This window comes from Globicephala melas, chromosome 9 (genome assembly GCF_963455315.2).
Source record: "Globicephala melas chromosome 9, mGloMel1.2, whole genome shotgun sequence".
Taxonomy (NCBI): Eukaryota; Metazoa; Chordata; class Mammalia; order Artiodactyla; family Delphinidae; genus Globicephala; species Globicephala melas.
The window spans coordinates 29,223,281-29,243,246 of NC_083322.1; the positions used below are offsets into that span (position 1 = coordinate 29,223,281).

Consider the following 19,966-nt stretch of genomic DNA (forward strand, 5'->3'; position numbering starts at 1 on the left):
GGTGAAAATTGGTGCATTGATTATCAATGAGGTTGAGCACTTTTGCATGTCTGTGAAGTCTGGCTGTTTTTGTGGTGGCAGGTCAGATTCTTCCACTGTGAGCTTCGTAGAGTAATTCTGTTTCAGGAAGATGATGTGTTTTTTCCCCCAACATGTAGTCTTTGGACTGTCTACAGCAGGAGTCCACCAGGGTGATTCTTTAAAATGCACATTATAGGGCTCTAGGCCAGAGCTGCTAGATCGGAATAGAGGAAAAGGCAGGGACTGAGTATCTGCATTTGTGGCAAGTTCCCCAGGTCAGTCTTCAACATTTTAAAATTTAAGAGCTCTTAAGAAGCGAAGCAGATTCTTTTTTTTTTTAATTTAATTTAATTTATTTTTTATACAGCAGGTTCTTATTAGTTATCTATTTTATACATATTAGTGTATATATGTCAATCAAAATCTCCCAGTTCATCACATCACCACCACCCATGAAGCAGATTCTTTTACATTTGTTTCTGAGAGGCATTTTGGCAGTTGTGTAAGAAAATTGAAGACATCTCTGGTACTGATGCAGTTATTAAAGATTCTATGGTAAATCTGCTACTGTACTGTGACACTGTTTTGAATACTAAGTGGTAATTACAGACTAGTGGGTACTCTACATACTTCAATTTACATGTAAACGATACTTTGGCACTGCTACACAGCTGAACCCCTCTGAAAACACTCATGCTTTCAATGTGTGACAACTCTCAGTAAGAAGAGAGAATTTATGGTTATTTTTTTCTCTATTAAAAATTGAAAAGTCAGGGCAGGTTCTAACTAGTTTAATATAAAGTTAAACACTATCTTCAAAACAAAATCTCCTCTTACAATAGGAATGCTCTTGTTGTCTTTGAGAATCATATTTTCACACCATCCCTAGAAACTTGGCATATTAAGGGAATGAAAAAGTGATGGATTCCAGGGACTCAGCTTCGGTGTCTTACTACTTTTTTCTAATTTCAAAAAACACATGGATCTCCTTAACATTCAAGCAATGAGTAGTAAATTGTATAATTAATTCTTGATCTCCTCATCTCAGCTTTTGTGTTCTTTTTGGTAATTAAAAGGTTTTTAAAAATGAGTTTACTTTCTAGTGGATTTAAAAAAATGGCTTGAACAGTGTTTATGTCATACTAATATTTGGTAAATTTCCTAAATTATAACAAGTTTGAAATGAATTAATTTAAGGTATTTGAAAGGAAATATTTTGACTCTAGTATAATTCTAAGGAACTTGAGGAAACAGAAAGGAATTGATACTTTTTAGATACTTGCTTCTATTCTGTGAAGGGGCCATCTGCAAGTATTTTTTTAGTATCACAATGGTACTAGATGGGTGTACACTGCCGTGCCTGCTGAAGGCATACATCACTGTTTTGCTTGTGTAAATCTTCCCCCATTAAGTCACCAGGATAAAACAAGGGCTGTTTAAAAGTGAAATGTGGAAAGTAGTCCTTTAGGAAAAACGTTTGTCAGAATTTTTTTTTTTTTTATTATTGCCTTTGCACTAATAGCAACGTGAATGAAAAGTGCCGTTAAAGTTTATGAGCTGCGAAATTTTGCAGAACCCAGACTTTGCGTAGAATGGGCTTTGTGCTCTTCTCTGTTCCATGCAAGGAGCCGATACATGTGTGTTTTCCTTTATGGCCAGAGCACTGTATTTTGTGCCCGAACCTCAGTGATCACCTGTGTTTCTTGCTATATTTGGTTTCAGATCAATCATGGTCACAAGTGGGAAACAACTTAATTTATTTTGGAAAATAACTTAAAAATAAGACTGTTCTAATAACCAAATCAAGAGATTGAGCATCAGGCAGCCTATTTTCCCATTATTTCTGTTTTTTGTATACATGTTCACCTCCCATTCATCATTCCTTCACTAGATGAAATCTGTCAATCATGTTAACTGTTTCAGATTATAAATTTCTAGAGAATTTATTTCACTTCTATTTATTTTATGTTCAAAAGGATATGAGATAATAAGAATTTATACTGCATAGCTTGAACTTTGGTTAGTTCTCTGAACTTTGCTGGAACCAGATGAACACACAGTATACCCAGTCAGCCCATTATTTAGGGAACAAAGTTGTGTGCCCAGGTGTTGGGGTGTTTTCTTTTGTATTGTACATTTCCAAGTAATAAAAAAGAAAATTAACAAAGGAACAAAATGAAGACTTTCTGTGGCCAGGAATTTTTAAACTACTATTGATATTGCTTTTTTTTTTTTTTTGCGGTACGGTATGGGCCTAGCCGCTCCGCGGCATGTGGGATCCTCCCGGACCAGGGCATGAACCCACGTCCTCTGCATCAGCAGGCGGACTCTCAACCACTGCGCCGCCAGGAAAGGCCGATATTACTATTTTTAAAAATAAGATTTCAAAATATTATGAATATTGAGTTAGTGTCAAATTTGCTTGACTTAGCCCGGTCAGTATTGCTCCATAGATCAGGTGTGGATGTCTGTCTAGTTTCCCAAGAGTTACTTTAATAACACACGTGTGGAGAGACTAGGATTTTTGTGACCCCATTTCTCCTGTAGCACTGTACACAAAACATAACATGATATGCTAATTAGATTTCTTGCCAACTGTTGTGTTGTGTACCTGAAGCTGTGTCATGATTAAAAACTGTTCAGGGACATGGTGCTAGGTACCTTAAGAGGCAGAGCACAAAAAAATGCTTTAATTTCAGAACAATTTTTCTAGAATTCTAGCATGCCTCTAAAATCCAACTTTTTTTTTTTTTTTTTTTTGCTGTACGCGGGCCTCTCACTGTTGTGGCCTCTCCTGTTGCGGAGCACAGGCTCCGGACGCGCAGGCCCAGCGGCCATGGCTCACGGGCCCAGCCGCTCCGCGGCATGTGGGATCTTCCCAGACCGGGGCACGAACCCGTGTCCCCTGCATCGGCAGGCAGACTGAACCACTGCGCTACCAGGGAAGCCCTAAAATCCACTTTTTGAAAAGTTTACAGACTTATTCTAGAGTGAGGCTTGGCTTGAGCTGAACTCGTTCCCTTAATTCTTCTCCCTTTATTTTAGTACCATAATCTGCAGTCACTTCAAAGAACCATTTCATAGCATTACGAAATCAAATGAAAGGGCATTTTGCAGCAGGGATCGCTTGTTATGAGGAGCTCGGGTGTATCTACAGAACATAGAGCTTTACTTCTTTGTGATTTCCTTGAACTTGATATCGGCATTAAGTGATTTCGCATTATTTTGCTTAATATGAAGTACTTCCTCATTTAGTACAAAAATCTACAAGTAGAGATTGTTTGATACGTATTTAATAACGCTGAGCTTAATTTAAGCCACAAACAAATACAAATTTAAGGCAGTGTTTGGCAATGGCAGTACATTCCAAGTAAGTGTGAGTATGTGGACGAGTCTATGAGTGAGTGTATTTGTGTGAATCTGTGAATGTATGTGTGTCTGAATGTGGCTGTTTGCATGTTACAGTTGTTGATACTTTGTCTTTTCTATCGCTAGGTTCCAGTACAGTGGTCAGACATGGTCACTTTGAAAGCCAGAATGACAAATTATGGCTTACCAAGATACCGGTGGCTTACTCATGCTTGGAACTTTTTTCAGAGAGAGGTAAGTGCTACCTTTTCTGAGGTAGAGGGTATGGAATAAATGACACACTTTCAAAACAAGTGTTCAAAGCTTTGGCTTTGGTCATTTTCCCTGTGCTGAAAAGTTAAGCCGATGATTCAGTTACCACTGGTGTAATTTTTTATTGAGAAATACTTTAAGTAGCTCTATGCCCTGCTTTTCTTCCACCATTTCCGCTTCATTTCCCACGGTTCACATATATTTTAGAATCTTTTAAAAGCCCTTTTGCTAAACTAAATTTTCCTTTTTTAATGAGAATTCCTTGATAATTACCCAAGCTCGATTTGAATGGATAATTTTTCGTGACTTTTAGAGCTATCTGTAATTTAAGCATCATTTGAAAATTTAAAATAATGGGTCTTATTTGGAAATTAGGACTCAGCATATCATTAAAAGCATGAACTTTCTAGTCAGAAAGAACTTCGTTCAAATTCTGGCTCTGCTGCTTACTATTACATGAGCTTCTGTAATTTACTTAACTTCCTTAAGCTTCAGTCTCCTCATCTATAAAATGGGGATAATAAAAGTACCTATCTCCTCCAGGTGTTGAGAAGATAAAATGGGATCATAAGTTATTGTTAACAATAACATTACAAAGTTACGTGCTTTTAGCTTTTCTTACCTACCTTCCATATAGCACTGCATCCCATTATCCTCTCAGACAGGAACTATATTTAGATGTTTAAAATCTGGTGACTTGAAGTTAACCATTGATTCAAACTAAGTTCTTCTCCCAAGCAGTTTCCTTGCGATTGGAGTGACATTCCCAGATGACCAAGTCTGTCTCTTTCTTTTACTGGCATTTAAAGCTGGGCTCCAAAGCATTTGAGAATCAGGGTCTTGCACAATAGAGGTCCTGCTCCCTGCTCAGTTACTCTGTCTTGGATACAGGCAGAGGTTCAAGTCCAGGATAATCTCCAAATCTGGCTCTTTGTGTTACAGTTGTTGAGATGGTGAAAATTATCACTGCAGCACAGATTTCCTGTTTATTTAACTGCTTCCTGACTTTGTTTGTTTACTCTTCATTTGTACTAAAAACAACGTGAAGGGAAAATAAGTGAAGCGTTAGGGAATTTATAATAAGCTGTGTTCAGCTACTGCCCGGAGTGGAAGCTTCCTAGAGCTCTTTATTTTCTGACAGTTGTGATGTGGACCATGATAATCCAGGTAAAAAAACAAAATGAGTTTTTTTTCTAATGGTACAAAGAGGGCGCCACCCTAGGTCGATAATGTACAGCGCTACAAATGATAGCACACATATTTTTAGATTGGTTGTATGGTAAGTTTCCTCCTTTACATCATAGGCTTATTTCACTCCAGAGGAGGTGGTGAAGACCTCCGGGCCTCCTGAAAGAATTTTTAAAAGCCCCTAGTATTCGTTTGCTAGGGCTGCAGCCATAACAAAGTACCACAGGCTGGGTGGCTTAAACAACAGAAATTTATTGTCTCACAACTCTGGAGGCTGGAAGTCTGAGATCAAGGCATCGGCAGGATTGCTTTTTTCCTGAGGCCTCTCTCCTGGGCTTGTAGACAGCCGAAGTCATCTCCCTGTGTCTTCACGTCATCTTCCCTCTGTGTCTGTGTTTAAATTTCCTCTTCTTATAAGGGCATAGGTCAGATGGGATTAGGACCACGCTTATGACCTTATTTTAATGCCTTCTGTAAAGACCTTCCCAAATATGGTCACATTCTGGAGGTTAGAACCTCACCGTGAATTTTGGTGGTGGGGCGGAAGGACACAATTCAGCTAACCACCTTCTCCCAAAATAAATTGTAGAGCAACCTTGTCAGGCTGCAGTTTTCCTGACTCCTCATTCGGTGCAGGTCTGGGCATGTACTTCACTTTAGTGGACTCTCACTTAAGCCCTAGTGATGTTTATTTAATACCTTTAAAAAAACTGATGCTAAGAACTGTATTTATTGATTGATTCTAACATAGAAGTTGGAGTATAGGCTTGAGAACAAATAGACTCCACCGCTGGCTGGTCTGTGATCTTGGCAACCTACTTGTCCTGTTCCTTAGAGCCTCAGGTTCTGCTTATGTAAAATGGTGGTGGAATTTTCCGGTTTGACAGCATGTTAGAAGAGTGGCCCCATCTCACAATGTGGCTCTAAAAGAGGCAGCAAGACTCCAAGGAGACGTAGACTATAGTCATGTGTGGCTTAAGAATGGGTTTGCTTAAGGGAGTTTCCAGGAAAATTTTCAGTATCAATTCCGTATCTTCTATTGATGAAGAAAAACAACCATGTAAAAAGCAACAGTATCTCAGTGACTTATTAAAATAAAAAAAAGCATCTGGCACAGAACATGCTATGCATAAGTTATTTGGAAAAGTCATCTGTGTGGAGCACCTCACTTCCTGAGAAGGCCAGATAAATGGGCTATTCTATTGTGGACGGAGTGAGCATGTTCCAAGAACCGTCCTCCTGTCAGCAACACAGAAACACACATGACATTAGGAAATGAGAAGTAGGTTTCTTCTGCATGCAAGGATTTAAAAAGACTGACTTGGAAAGGTAGTAGTTTATGATTTTTAGAAAGTGGTCGTTTTACTACATGTATTTTTTATGGATACTCAATGACTTATGTAAAATACATGATGTTAACTTACGTTTGACTTAATTGGTGATGTTTGTGGTATATTTGTGGATTTTAGAACACATTTGTAAGAGGGAAATACTAAAATTATTTTTAAAGTTTCTTGGAAAATTTTAGTATTACTCATAGCATCAGTATTTCATCATTTATAGTACTCAAGATGATTTTTTTCTCTTTATTTATTTATTTTTATTTTTTAACATCTTTATTGGAGTATAATTGCTTTACAATGGTGTGTTAGTTTCTGCTTTATAACAAAGTGAATCAGTTATACATATACATATGTTCCCATATCTCTTCCCTCTTGCATCTCCCTCCCTCCCACCCTCCCTATCCCACCCCTCTAGGTGGTCACAAAGCACCAAGCTGATCTCCCTGTGCTATGCGGCTGCTTCCCACTAGCTATCTATTTTACGTTTGGTAGTGTATATAAGTCCATGCCACTCTCTCACTTCGTCTCAGCTTACCCTTCCCTCTCCCCGTATCCTCAAGTCTATTCTCTAGTAGGTCTCCTTATTCCCGTCTTGCCCCTAGGTTCTTCATGACCATTTTTTTTTTTCTCTTTAAAATTAGATATTGGGCTTCCCTGGTGGCGCAGTGGTTGAGAGTCCACCTGCCGATGCAGGGGACACGGGTTCGTGCCCCAGTCCAGGAAGATCCCACATGCCGTGGAGCGGCTGGGCCCGTGAGCCATGGCCGCTGAGCCTGCGCGTCTGGAGCCTGTGCTCCGCAGCGGGAGAGGCCGCAACAGTGAGAGAGCCACGTACCACACACACACACACACACAAATTAGATATTTAAGCAAGTGAAAAAATGTAAAATGATTTTTTGTATTTCCTTGTTTCATTTTACGTAAGAAATTCAGAATTCTTTAAAGTTTATTTTAGTTGAAATTTTGAAATGGTGGATTGTGATATTTTACAATACAGTGTTAATCCTGAGCACAGGGTGATTTGTTGGGCTACATAATTTTCAAAGCCAGTCACTCCTGGCAAAATTCTTCTCCGTGACTGCCTGTACATAACCCTTGTTTCTGACTATATGGAAGAGTAACTGCCCTCTACCCAAGGGCAGAAAGTTTTCATAGTTAATTACTCTGAATCTAATCTACATATGTCCTGAAGCAGGGTTTCTAAACTTTGACCAGAGAAGGTTTTTGTTAATAGTTGGTGAAATGAGACTAAAAAGAAACAAAGACAACATAGTTTGTCTTAAATCCAACTTTATTGACACTAAAGACACATCATTTCTTCTGAGATTATGGTGATAGAATATGACAGCTTTTTTCAAGAGTCTCACTCAGTTGAATAAAAATTTGTTGACCAAACCTATGCTTCCATCTCAGAAATTTTTGGAAATGTTCTGGTTAATGAATCGAGTTGGGTAATCTCTGTGACGTGGGCTGTTGGCCAAAAATCTTTCTACAGAGATTGCGGAAAGTTTTAATATAATATTTGAATTTGTTAAGCAGTTAAGTTGGTAACTAGGCAATATGCAAATAGATTGATCAACTATTCCCTAGTAGCTAGAGGTTTAATGTTAAATATAAGATTTCAGCTATTTGTTTTGTTAGTGTGTATTAACTTTGCTGCTATGTGATCACTTGTAGAGGATTTTACATTTGGGGGGAGGTAAGACTCAGTCATGCCTGATCTGTCTTCATGTGTTACGGGCATTATTGTTCAGAATTGTTCCATTATGGAGTCCTCTATTACATTTCTGTTGTCAACATAAAATGTGCACATATCATTAGGTGATGACAGAAGTGACTTTAGCTCTGGGTGCAAATATTTAAGAAATCTAACGTTCAGTCTCCCATAAGTTAAGAAAATATTTTTGTTGTTTCTGAGCCTGACCAGTCATTCTTTTGCAGTTCAAGTGCTGTGGAGTTGTCTATTTCACCGACTGGCTGGAAATGACAGAAATGGACTGGCCCCCAGATTCCTGTTGTGTTAGGGAATTCCCAGGATGTTCCAAACAGGCCCACCAGGAAGATCTCAGTGACCTTTATCAAGAGGTAAGGCCATATGTCATTAACTTATCATGGAAGTAAAGAATCAACAACATGCCAATGCAATTTTCCTCTTCTGTCTAGATATGAGGGACCCGAAAATTGTTTTCCTCTGAAATGTGGAGAAAGAAGACAAAGCTAAAAGTTAATATAAAAATCTGAATACTAATCACATGTTAACAAAGTAAATTTGGAAAGACTAGGTTTTAGAATTAATTGGATTTTGAACTGTATTGTCTAGAACCAAGCTCTATTGCCACTTCCTAAGAGCGCTTTAAAAACAGACAGGCAGAGTGTGTGACTAACTCCGGACATTGGGGAAGACAAGGTTTGTAGTTCTTGAGCATAATGTGTATTTAGGGCTTCCATATAGACTAAAACATGGGGGCAGGGGATGGACAAAAAAACCAAAACCCAAAAAACCCCCCAAAACCCTTCTACTCTCCAGAGAAAATGCTGTCCTCGACTCTTCAGGTCCCCCTGCTGGCTAATATCAGTGATGTTAGTTTTAGCTGATTTAATGAAGTTAGGTGCTCAGTGGGATTAAAGTCAGTTATCAAGTGGCTAAGAAACTTGCATCTTTATGTTTTCCGGGAGAATTCATCAGAATCATCTGTTATTCCTTTGTTAGCAGAAGCTTTCCTATTCCTTCATCTTTAATGGTGATTTTCAAACTTTGTTAGCGGAGAAATCCTATTTTCAAATTAAAATCTAGAACTACACCATTCCAGTATAGTAGCCAATAGCTACAAGTGGCTATTGGCTATTCAATTAAAATAAAATAAAATAAAAATTACATTTCCTCAGTTGCACTAGCCACATTTTAAGGGCTCAACAGCCACTTGGGACTAGCAGTTCCTGTGTAGGCCAACACAGATATAAGACAGTTCCATCTTTATAGAAGGCTTCATTGTAGTCTTGATCTAGAATGGAAGCTCAAAATGTGAATCAGGTGGAAGGGAAGCTGCTCAGGCTGATGGGCTGGGATCATTTCCCAGATACATCACCAGTCAAGTATCTGGGTACCACAAATCATATTAACATAAAGTAACAGTTTATATCATTCATAATATAATACACACACACACACACATCTGATTTTCCCTGGAAATACTGTCATTGTTCAAAACATCTTTTAGGCTGTCTGCCAAAGTCAGTTGTAGAGATGCTCGAAAATCAGTTGTATTAATTTATAGTGTAAATTAATGAATTTGAAAATGATGCTGGATTACCCACACAAATGTTTCATTTCATTCATGTCTTAGAGATGAATAACTTTTGACTGTTAAATAGTTCATCTTAGAGGACAAGCCTTTGCCACATTTAAGGATACCCAAAATGAAGTGCTTTGGCCTCTGAAGGCAGGCCACAAAGAGGAGTGCCAAATATCTTTAAGAGATTCAGAATTGTGTTAGTCTTTCTAGGGCAGGAAAGTACCACAAAGTGAGTAACTTAACAGATATTTATTGTCTCACAGTTCTAAAGGCTGTAAGTCTGAGATCAAGTGTCAGCAAGGTTGGTTCCTTCTGAGGCGTGTGAGGAAGAATCTATGCCTCAGCTTCTGGCGGTTCGTTGGGAATCATTGGTGTTCCTTGGCTTGTAGAAGCATCACCCAGATCTCTGCCTTTGTGTTTACATGCCATTCTCCCTGTTTGCATCTGTCTCCAAATTTCCCTTTTTCATAAGGACACCAGTCGTATTAGACTAGGGGCCCACCCTTCTCCTGTATGACCTCATCTTAACTAATTATATCTGCAAGGATTCTATTTCCAAATAAGATCACATTCTGAGGTACTGGAGATTAGGGACTTAACATATGAATTTAGAGGGGATGAAATTTATCTCATAACAAGAATTGTTGAAGCAACTGAATAACTCAGGTGTTTACTTTAAAAGATAATCAAAATACTTATAGTCATGCCTCACACTACTGGGAAGTATTGTATTTGGATGTTATCACTTTAAACATATTATGCTTAGTAGCATTTTGGCTTTGAATGAAAAGGAATATGCAAGATATTGTATATTAAACGAAGAATTATTGAGTCAGTGTCTCTGAGTTCTGCAGTGATTATGTTACATTTTTTTTTCTGAGTGAAAGGTAAATATTGGTTGGTGACTGTAGTAGGGATGGTCACCTAACAAGTTCACCAGTTAAAGTCCTATTGATTTCATAAAACAGGAAACCAAGCTTAATATTTCTAAGATAATATTAGATGCAGATGTAATTGTGGATATTCAAATACATAACTTACCACTAGGTTTTAAAAAACAGATGATTACAGACAGACATTTATTTATTAAGATGTAAGCCCCAGGGAGAGCCTCCTCCTGGGATAATAAACCATTTTGCAGAAAAATCCAAAACCAAAATACCCCAGAGGATTACAGTATAGATGTAAGTGTTGACATGTGAATTGAAACCTATCCACTTTCCTAGTGTGAACTTAATCCTTTGTTAGTTTTTAGGAGTAGCAAGTCAATATGGGGAATTATTGGGCTACATATGTAATAATTTCTACTTTCTTTAGTGATCAACACTGGTAACATGATTATAACCAATATTGATCCTGAGAATGACAAAACATGAATGAATTTACCATATCTTCCCACAAAGTCTGAGTATGGACAGATTCACTTCAGTTTTATTATTTAGTTGAAAGGCAGTCAATTAAACATTTAATAAAATTTTTTTGTTTAAAAATGCAATTCACTTTTGCTAGTAGTATTCATAATGAGACACTTTAATTTCAGGATGTCTAGAATTGCTTGTGACATGAATTTTAAGATTAAAAGAGACCACACTATTGTGCAAGTGCAAATTGATGGCCCATATTATTTTAAAAGTTTTCTCATATTTTCATCAAAAGACTTTGAAAAGCAAGCTGACATTATCAGTGACAAGATGTTCTTTAGACAAACTTCCAGCAGAGACAGAGGTTCATTATATGAGAGTAATCTGCTTTTGCATTTTACAATTAATAACAGATGCTGAGATTGGTAACATAGTGCATAATTATATGCATAGCTGACTTACAAAAGTGGATCACTTAGTAGCTTTATGGCAAAAGTACAATTAAATCCATCATTAAAAATAAGACTTAATTCCACTTTGCCCAGGAGAACATACGTTTCCTCGTTGCAGTGTGCCCAGAGATCATCCACCTGAAAGATGAGGGGTCTGAAAGGGTGAACAAGTGAGGGACAGCTGTTGGTATTTGGGAAATTTATTCTGAAGTAGCAAGTACTGAAAGGAGATATTTTAGAGGTCTTCAAAGTTCATCATTCCGAACAGGAACTAGACTTATTCATTGTTGCTCCAGGGCCAGAAGTTACAGGAAGGAAATTTTGAATCAATAGACGGAAAACCTTGCTCATCAAAATCCGTCCAGTTGTGAGAAAGGTTCTCTTGTAAAGTCGTGAGTGTCTCATCACTAAAAATATTAAAGTCAAGGTCAGATAACTATGTCATTGGTGGGTAGAATGGATTTTTAAATTAAGAGTGAATCTGGACTAGATGAACTTCAAGGTCCCTTTTATCTTTCATATTCTGTAAGCTTAGAGATAAGAACTGACTTTCTTCCTGTAGTCTTTCTTCAGTAGTCTGAAATCAAGGAAATAAATCATTCTCAACCATCTGGTGGCCTGCATGGTCCCTGACCCATATGTCATATTTTATGACATATTTGAAATCTGTGAAAAATGACAGAGCGGAAATATAGCAACAATCGCACATTTTAAAAACATTTCCATCAGTGGTATTGTTGGGTTTGGCACACAGCCCCTCAAACATCCATAATGAGCTATCCACTTGTATAAAAGTATAGATTTAAAAGTATAGATTGTATAAAATCTTGTATAGAAGTATAGATTTAAAAATCTATAAAACTATCTCTGACCCTCAATTTGGTTCTATCCCATTCATTCATTCAAACAGTTTTGAATGCCTCCTGGGTTCCAAGTGCTATTGTGAACGCTGAAGATACCATGGAAAATGTTTCAGACAAAAAACTCTCCTCCAATATAACTTATGTTCTAGTTAGGGATATAGACATTTAACAAGAAAAAAACAGCAATAAAAAATCATTTCAGGTGGCGGTAAGCACTTTGAAGACTCTGAACAGGGTCATGTGCTAAAGAATGGCTTTATTGGTGAGGGAATTATTTAAGACAGGATGTTTAGGAACAGGCTGTCTTAGGAGGTGGCATTTGAACCGAGACCAGTTGGTGAGAAGGATCCAGCCATGCAAAGATCCATTGAAGAGTATTTTTTTAGCCTAGGGAACTGCAGTGTATAAGCCCCCCTGGAGGTGGCCTGGACCAACGATTCCTGACTGCTTCCTACCCTGCAGTTTGGGACTGTTTGTGTAACCACACTGTCTAAACAGTGGGTGTGAGACTTGGCTTCAGCAAAACCTCAGACTCAGAGTTTAAGTTGGTAAAATACAAGACTGAGATGCGTCTTTTCCTTCTTTCACCTGCCGAGTTTTCCATCATACCAGTTACTAAAGTTCTAGACTTGATTGGAGAATAAGACGAGAGAGAGAATAAAGAAGGCTGGTAGAAAAAAAGTTTTGGTAGAACAGGGACTTCTAACCCCTTGCCCATGGACCTGTGCTCTTGGATGGGCTTCAAGAGAAAAGTGGTATTGTTGAAATTGTTTTTGATATTTTATATGCATTTTTCAGTGAGTAGGATCTATAGCTTTCATCAGCTTTTCTTGGGGCTCCATACCTAAAAGTGTGAAGAACCACAGTTGTAGGGAATAGTTGCAGTGTTTGCTCTCAGATAGGAAATGAAGAAAAAAAACACCTCCTCAAAGAAACTGAAATGCCACCTCAAGAAAAATAAATGGATGTAAACAAGCTCACAACAGGCCCTACTTCAAATGGACCAACTCAAAACGTAAAACCAAGAGGGAGAGAGTCAAGTAAAATACGCTTCCAAAACCACATTTCTTTGTTTTGTAGTTAGGAGAAAAACTACTGTTAACAGTAGTTTTTCTCCTAACTACAAAACGAGATTGACTGCTTCTTCAGAATAGTTATTCACAGAGGTTATGTAAGGGCCGGACAGAAAGATGGTTTCTACGAAGCTGTGTGCCTTTGGGACACTTGTTCTTTGGATGCTTAGTCTTGGTATGTTCCATGGCATATTGGGTTTGAATATCAAATACTCTTAATAATTTCCTTTGCGGCAAATGATTTTGCTCCACGCCATTTCTGCCTCTTTAGAAGGTTGTTTATTTCTTTTCTGAGTAACAGAAAACCTCTACATACAAATAAAGAGCTGGAAGAGGGCAGGGGTGTGAGTGTGAAGGGGATGTGATCTTTCTGAGTCCTGACTTGCCAGATGAAGAACCCAGATGGTGATGGTGTGTATAGGTCTCCAATGCTCACAGATAGTAAATGGACATGCAGGGGTGCTCCCCCAGGTTAAAGCTGGGGGCAGCTCATGGTGACCATGTGGGATGGCTTGTCTGAGGTTTTTATTCTCTCACTTGTGTATTAACCTTTCTGTGAGCTGAGAGTTAAGAATTCAGCCCTCACCCAGATTGGAGGTCCTTCCTCACCCATCTCCTTTGCACACTGCTGTCCTTGGCAAACGGTATTTGTTTTATAATCCGTGTACAGTTTTGGGGAGAAGTATCTCAGCTCTCAACACTTTTTATTAACACTCTTCCCCTGTCATCATCTTTGTTAGAATTAGGAAGGTGAGTCAGTACTATATGTCTGCTTTGACTAATAGAAACAACTTTTATTTTATAATTTTCACACACAACATCCTACACATAGAAATATTATCTCAGCACTTCTGAGCCAGAGGAAGAAACATGACAGAGTACAGTGGGTACAAAAGGACATGGTGGGGAAATGGGGGTGTGGCCTTATGGCAATCTCTACCTAGTTGTGGGATGGATTATTTTTCTCCCAGGGAATCCAGCTCTTAAGCTGCTAGTGAGATTCTTCTTGGGACCAAGTAAATTTCCACACCCCAAACAAACAAAATTAGGGGCAAGTGTTGAAAGAGAAGCCCAAGGCAGGAAGCAAGAGGTAACAGCTTAGGCCCCTGGCCAGGTACCATCCAGTTGCACTGATGTGAGGTTGATCACATCTGCATAGAAATGATCCTCACATCAGTGGCTAAAAGAAGAGGTAGGAATGAGATGATCTTGATTGGGACACAGGAAGGAGCCTGACACTGGGTGGGCAGTCCTTCATTGCCACTGTCTTTGCGATTGAGATGTGCAGTGAGAGCCCACAGAGCGGGTAGTAGTTCACTGGGCCTCCAGTCTTAAGGCTAAGCAGGTGTTAGCCAGTTGCAGAAATCATTTGGGGGGTATGGGGCCCAAAAGGGCATTTCAGGCAGAGGCAATGGTGCAGCGTTAGAGCTGGAAGCAAGACAGCACAGCGGGAGCACAGGCGTGAGGAGGGCTGGACAGGGCAGACGCTGGCTCATGAAGAGCCCTGTATATCCTGCTAACGCATGCATTTTATCCCGAAGTCTGTGAGTAGTTGCCGAATGAAGTGACAAACAGGTTCACAAATTTGAGACATTGTTAGGAAAGTAAAACTGAGATCAGAGTTGCCATGGGATTCTGATTTATTAATAATGAAGCTCCATTCTCAGATAAACACTCAAAGAATCTCCTGCCCAGATAGTGAACCATAGGCAGCTTTCAAGCCCAGTGGTTATTTAGATGGAATATACCTAAGAAGTTCCATTCTCAGTTTTCTTTTGTATAAAGGCAAAGACCCTCCCTCGTGCCTCTCTGCTGACTTCATTATCTCCTCCGTAACTGCTGGCAGGGATCAGGTTGACTCGGACTTGGGGTGATATCTGTTTTATCATCTGAAGCCCTGTAGGACGAGTTTGGTCTTGGTGGAGGGGGGATGAATCCCTTTTATATTCAAGCTTCACTTGATCTAATCAGGCCTTGAACTATTCTGCCAGTTTTGCTTCAGGTATACAAATGCCTTCTTCTTTTCTTTCATTCTCTTTCTCAACAGAGTTCAGTGGTGAGCTTCCTGTTACCTATTCAGTATTCAAGCAACTTTTCCTCTTGTGCTTTATTAGTAGAGACTTGCAAACTTTGCCTTTAGAAGGTACTGATATGAAAGCCATTATAATATTTTGACCTGAAAAAGTACTGCACAAAGTAACAATTTTAGATATGTGCTTAAAACATCATTAGGTCGTTGGGCTTCCCTGGTGGCGCAGTGGTTGAGAGTCCACCTGCCGATGCAGGGAACACGGGTTCGTGCCCCGGTCCGGCAAGATCCCACATGCCGCGGAGCGGCTGAGCCCGTGAGCCATGGCCGCTGAGCCTGTGCGTCCGGAGCCTGTGCTCCGCAACGAGGGAGGCCACAATAGTGAGAGGCCCGCATACCGCAAAAAAAAAAAAAAAAAAAAAAAATCATTAGGTCGGCATTGTGGAGCAGAAGTTGAGGTGAGAATTGGGTCTTGACGGGGGGAAATCAGGTGGAAAACTGTGCAGGTAATTCACTGTGAGGGATTGTAAGGGCTGGAATTCAGGTGTGCCACTGAGGAGGGCAAGGAGATGAATATGAAAGATATTTAAGAGGGAGAATGAACTGAATGATGATTGGGGTGGGTGTGGGGAGTGAGTGACAGGGAAGGTGCAAGGACAAGGACACCTGACATTGACTTGGACCCTAGAGAGATGAGAAAGCTGTTTATTGAGGGGAGTGATAGGATTTGATTAGTTCCATTTTGAAAATGCTGGGTTTAAGGTTCCTGTCAAGTCCTCCATGTGCAGAAACCCAATAGGAAGTATGAAGCTCAGGAGACGGAACTCAGCCAGAGATCTGGGATTTGTGTGCACTAATTAGGAAAGTGCTGACTCCAGATACAGTGGCTTGGATGAGGTAGGACTCGAATTTCTCTCTCATGCACCACTCAGCTGGTCCAGGCTGCCAGGCAGCCCTGCTGCACAAGTTCACCCAGGGACCCAGGGGTGAGATAGCATCACCTTTTATGACACCTGTCTTCCAAAGTTGCCCCTGTTTTCCTCCAGTTCCAGTCAATTGGGAGGAGGAGGAAGTAGGAAGGAGAACGTCCAGTGCATGAAGCTCTGCCCTCAGCACCTCTGCTCACATTCTCTTGGTTCACATGTCTGTGCTTAGCTGCAAGGGAAGCTGGGAAATGTGGTCTCTGGCTAGGAGGCTGTGTTCCCCTAGAAAAAGCCACCTACTGTGAAGAGTAGAGAACAGCCTAGAGCAGGTGGGGGGACTGTCAGTTTACAGGTGTTATCAGTGTGTATGAGGCAATACATGCACAGGAGGAGGTAAGACCACACAAAGAGATGGTGTAAGGTATGCAGCAGAGGACAGAAGTTGGGAAATGGAAACCCATAAGGGCAGTGGAGAAGGCACCTGTTGTAGGTAGAGAAGAAATGGAAAGCAGTGTCCTGAAAGTCAAAGAAGGAGAGGATTCTAAGAATGAGTTTTCCTTAGTGAGGAAACGTGGTTCAGATGTTAAGGCTAGGTTCCAAAACTAGACTCTTTGGGTTAAACCTTCCCTCTACTCCTTATTAGCTGTGTGACCTGGGGCAAGTTTTAAACGTCTCTGTGCTTCATTTTTATTACCTGTAAAGTGAGGATAACCAGAGTACCCATCTCAAGTTGTTTGGTGAGTGAATTAGCATGTTTACAACCCTTAGAATAGTGCGGGTTTGTAGTATCCACTACAGTAATAGCTGAGAGTTAAAGTAAATTAGGGATTGAAAAGTACACATTGGATTTTTCAAATAGGAGACACATACACAACTCTGTGAGCAAGCATTTTATATACATTACATCATTTCAGCCCTAAAACATTTCTGTGAAGGTACAGTATTATTATTTCCATTTTACAGATGAGAAATGTGGGACACAAAGAGACTCGGTGACCTAGTCCAATTTCATAGAGCTAGTAAGTGTCTAAACTCAGATCTATTTGATTCCAAAGCCCATACTTCAGTTAGGCACTAAAATTTCAAGATGTGGAGTACATGGTGAGGAGAAGGCTGAGTGTTTATAGATTTTTTTTCCACTTCTAAACCTCAATTTTCTTGTCTATTAAATGAGATAATAATAGTACCTACCTCATTATGGTTTTATAAAAATAAATAGAGCTACTTAAGAAACCCTTAGCAAACCACTAGGCACATAATAAATACAAATCTTCAATGCATGGTGGTAGCTAATGACAATAACAGGAACTTGTTAACATATTTATTAGAGTAAATAGAAAAATTAGTGATCTATGATTAGATGTTTAAATAACCAAATTGCCCAGAATTTTGCTAGTAATACAGGAAAATACTCATTTTCTAGTTCTATTTGTGTTGGTTGAAGGTAGAATTTAGGTCAGTGTTTTGGGGACTTCATGTGGTTTCCCACTTTGCTTGTTTTCACACCTTCCCACTTCTTAAGGACAAATATTTAGGGGACAGAAGGGCCCAGTGAGAGACGTCTGATGAGGGCTTTGTACATGTTCTGCTCAGTGAGGCAGGGAATGCCTGCCCCTGGACCTCACCTCCCTAGGGAGAATACCACCTTCTGAGTTTGCTGAAGCTAGTTTCTTTATAACCACATATCTGGTGAAAATGACAAATGTTCAATAAACACAGTCATTTAAACTTGAGGATTGTGCTTCTCTAATGGGGAACTTGTGAGGATTAAATGAGATGTGAGTTTTTTGAGATACGTGAAGACTTTTTCTGCTGCATTTCCTATGTATGGGTTTGGCTAACTTTATTCTTAAGAGAACAGAAAATCCTGTAGTAAATTTTATTACTTGCTGTTGAATTTTATTTTTTTAAGGAAGGATTTATTTCCCTGCAGAGCTTATGATTATCAGTGGAGAACTTTTGTTCCAACCTCTTTAAAGCTCATGAACTGCTATCACTCAGCTTTCAATTTTAAAATAAATAGATCTGAATATTATATATTTGTACCTGGTAATGAACACGTCATTTCAAACTTGGGAGTTATGTTTATGATGAAAACTCAACAACAGGAATATCAATACTGGCATGTATTGGCACCTAGATTTTATTTATACTTTATCTTCATAAGCACATTAGAGGTCTGCCTAATTTTTTGATGTGCCTTGTGAATATTGAGTACCGAAAAGCCACGGGGGTTCTTCTAATTTTAGAAACTCATTTTGGAGACAGATCAGAGAATAATTTCAAGTGTATAATTTCCTCAAGTGAAATGAGGCATCCTGACATGCCTTCAAATAGATTCCAGGAAATATGGGGTTTAGTGATTTTTCTCTGATAAAAAGGTAGTGTTGTTATTTACAGTCGACCAGAATTGTAATATTGCAGCAAGTAAAGTAGACTGGCTAACTTGTCTTATTCATACCTTTGAATTATCTGAGGTTATTAATGTGGCTTTATCTAGGAAGAAAACATATTCAGGATAAATCACCTCAGAGTATTTTATTTTGAGAAAAGCAAATAAATGCAATTCTGTTCCTTCCTATTTTGAATAAAAAAACCTTTGTGAAATGGAATGCAGCTTTGAACTCTAACATTTCTATTTCCCCTTTTGACCCACTCAACAGAAATGTTTGTTTATGCAACTAAATATCTATGAACAGTACAATAGATTACAGAGACGTATTTCCATGTTTTCTTCTCTAGACTTAGTGTCTTGCTTTTCAACAAAAACTTCCGAGTTTACACTGAAAAAGTGTAAACCTTATGCGTGATTATTTGACTGGCTCAGAATAAGCTCACAACTTGTGTTCAGACTGAATTACTTCAAAGAGGGTGATGCAGAATGGACAGTAAACCCTGGAGCTGCTTCTACGAAGAATTTAAAGAGTGGCTGAGGCAGGCAATTATTTTATACACAGAAATCTGGAAAAATACTGTCTTCTCAGGAAGAGGAATATTCTTGTGGAAAGTTAATCCTTAACTTTAAGTAATTGTGTAAATAGTTCATTGGAATTCAGCATGATACCTACCTAGTAGGCTGCAAGTTTCTACAATGCCTCCTAAGTTACCAAAGAAATATCAAATTGTGTGCCATGTAGAGAGATTTGTGCTTTTATTTGTATATTTATACTTTGTATCTGTTTTTATTAAAGGATTTAATGCAGCATACAACAAAAGGATACAATGGATGAATAATACAAATAAGTAGCATTGGATAAGATAAATAAGTACTAGGGATGTAATGTGATTAATATAATTAACGCTGCTGTGTGCTATATATGAAAGTTGTGAAGAGAGTAATCCTAAGGGTTCTCATCACAAGGAAAAAATGTTTCCTCTTTTTCTTTTATTTTGTATCTATATGAGATGATGGATGCTCACTAAACTTATTGTGATAATCATTTCATGATATATGTAAATCAGATTATTATGCTGTACACCCTAAACTTATACAGTGCTGTGTGTCAATTATAGCTTGATAAAACTGGAAGGGAAAGCTACATAAATAGCAATGGAAAGTCAGGATGAAGGAAAGAGTAGCTAGATATGCTTAATGTGAAGGCAAATGGGATAACTGTGGTTGACTTTCGTATTTGCCCCTGAGCTTTCTGAAAGCCCAGGTGAAATGGCACATAATCACCTGCATCATTTTAATGTTGGAGGGCAAGTATTCTAATGTTTCAAAGGGAGCAAAATCCAAAAGTATTTTTTTCAAGTGGGATTTTATATCTACTACTCTAAGTTATCTAGGAAAATATCT

General features: G+C 38.9%; 1 protein-coding gene across 2 annotated transcripts in view; it reads left to right on the top strand.

Moving 5' to 3' along the window:
• The window catches only part of TSPAN12 (tetraspanin 12), a 65,011-nt gene that overhangs the window by 37,813 nt on the left and 7,232 nt on the right, over positions 1-19,966 (top strand). For both annotated transcript variants that reach the window (XM_030857648.3, XM_070046280.1), the window contains 2 exons: positions 3,517-3,624; positions 8,115-8,258. In XM_030857648.3, coding sequence (XP_030713508.1) covers positions 3,517-3,624; positions 8,115-8,258 — 252 coding nt within the window. The remainder of the gene's footprint in view (positions 1-3,516; positions 3,625-8,114; positions 8,259-19,966) is intronic.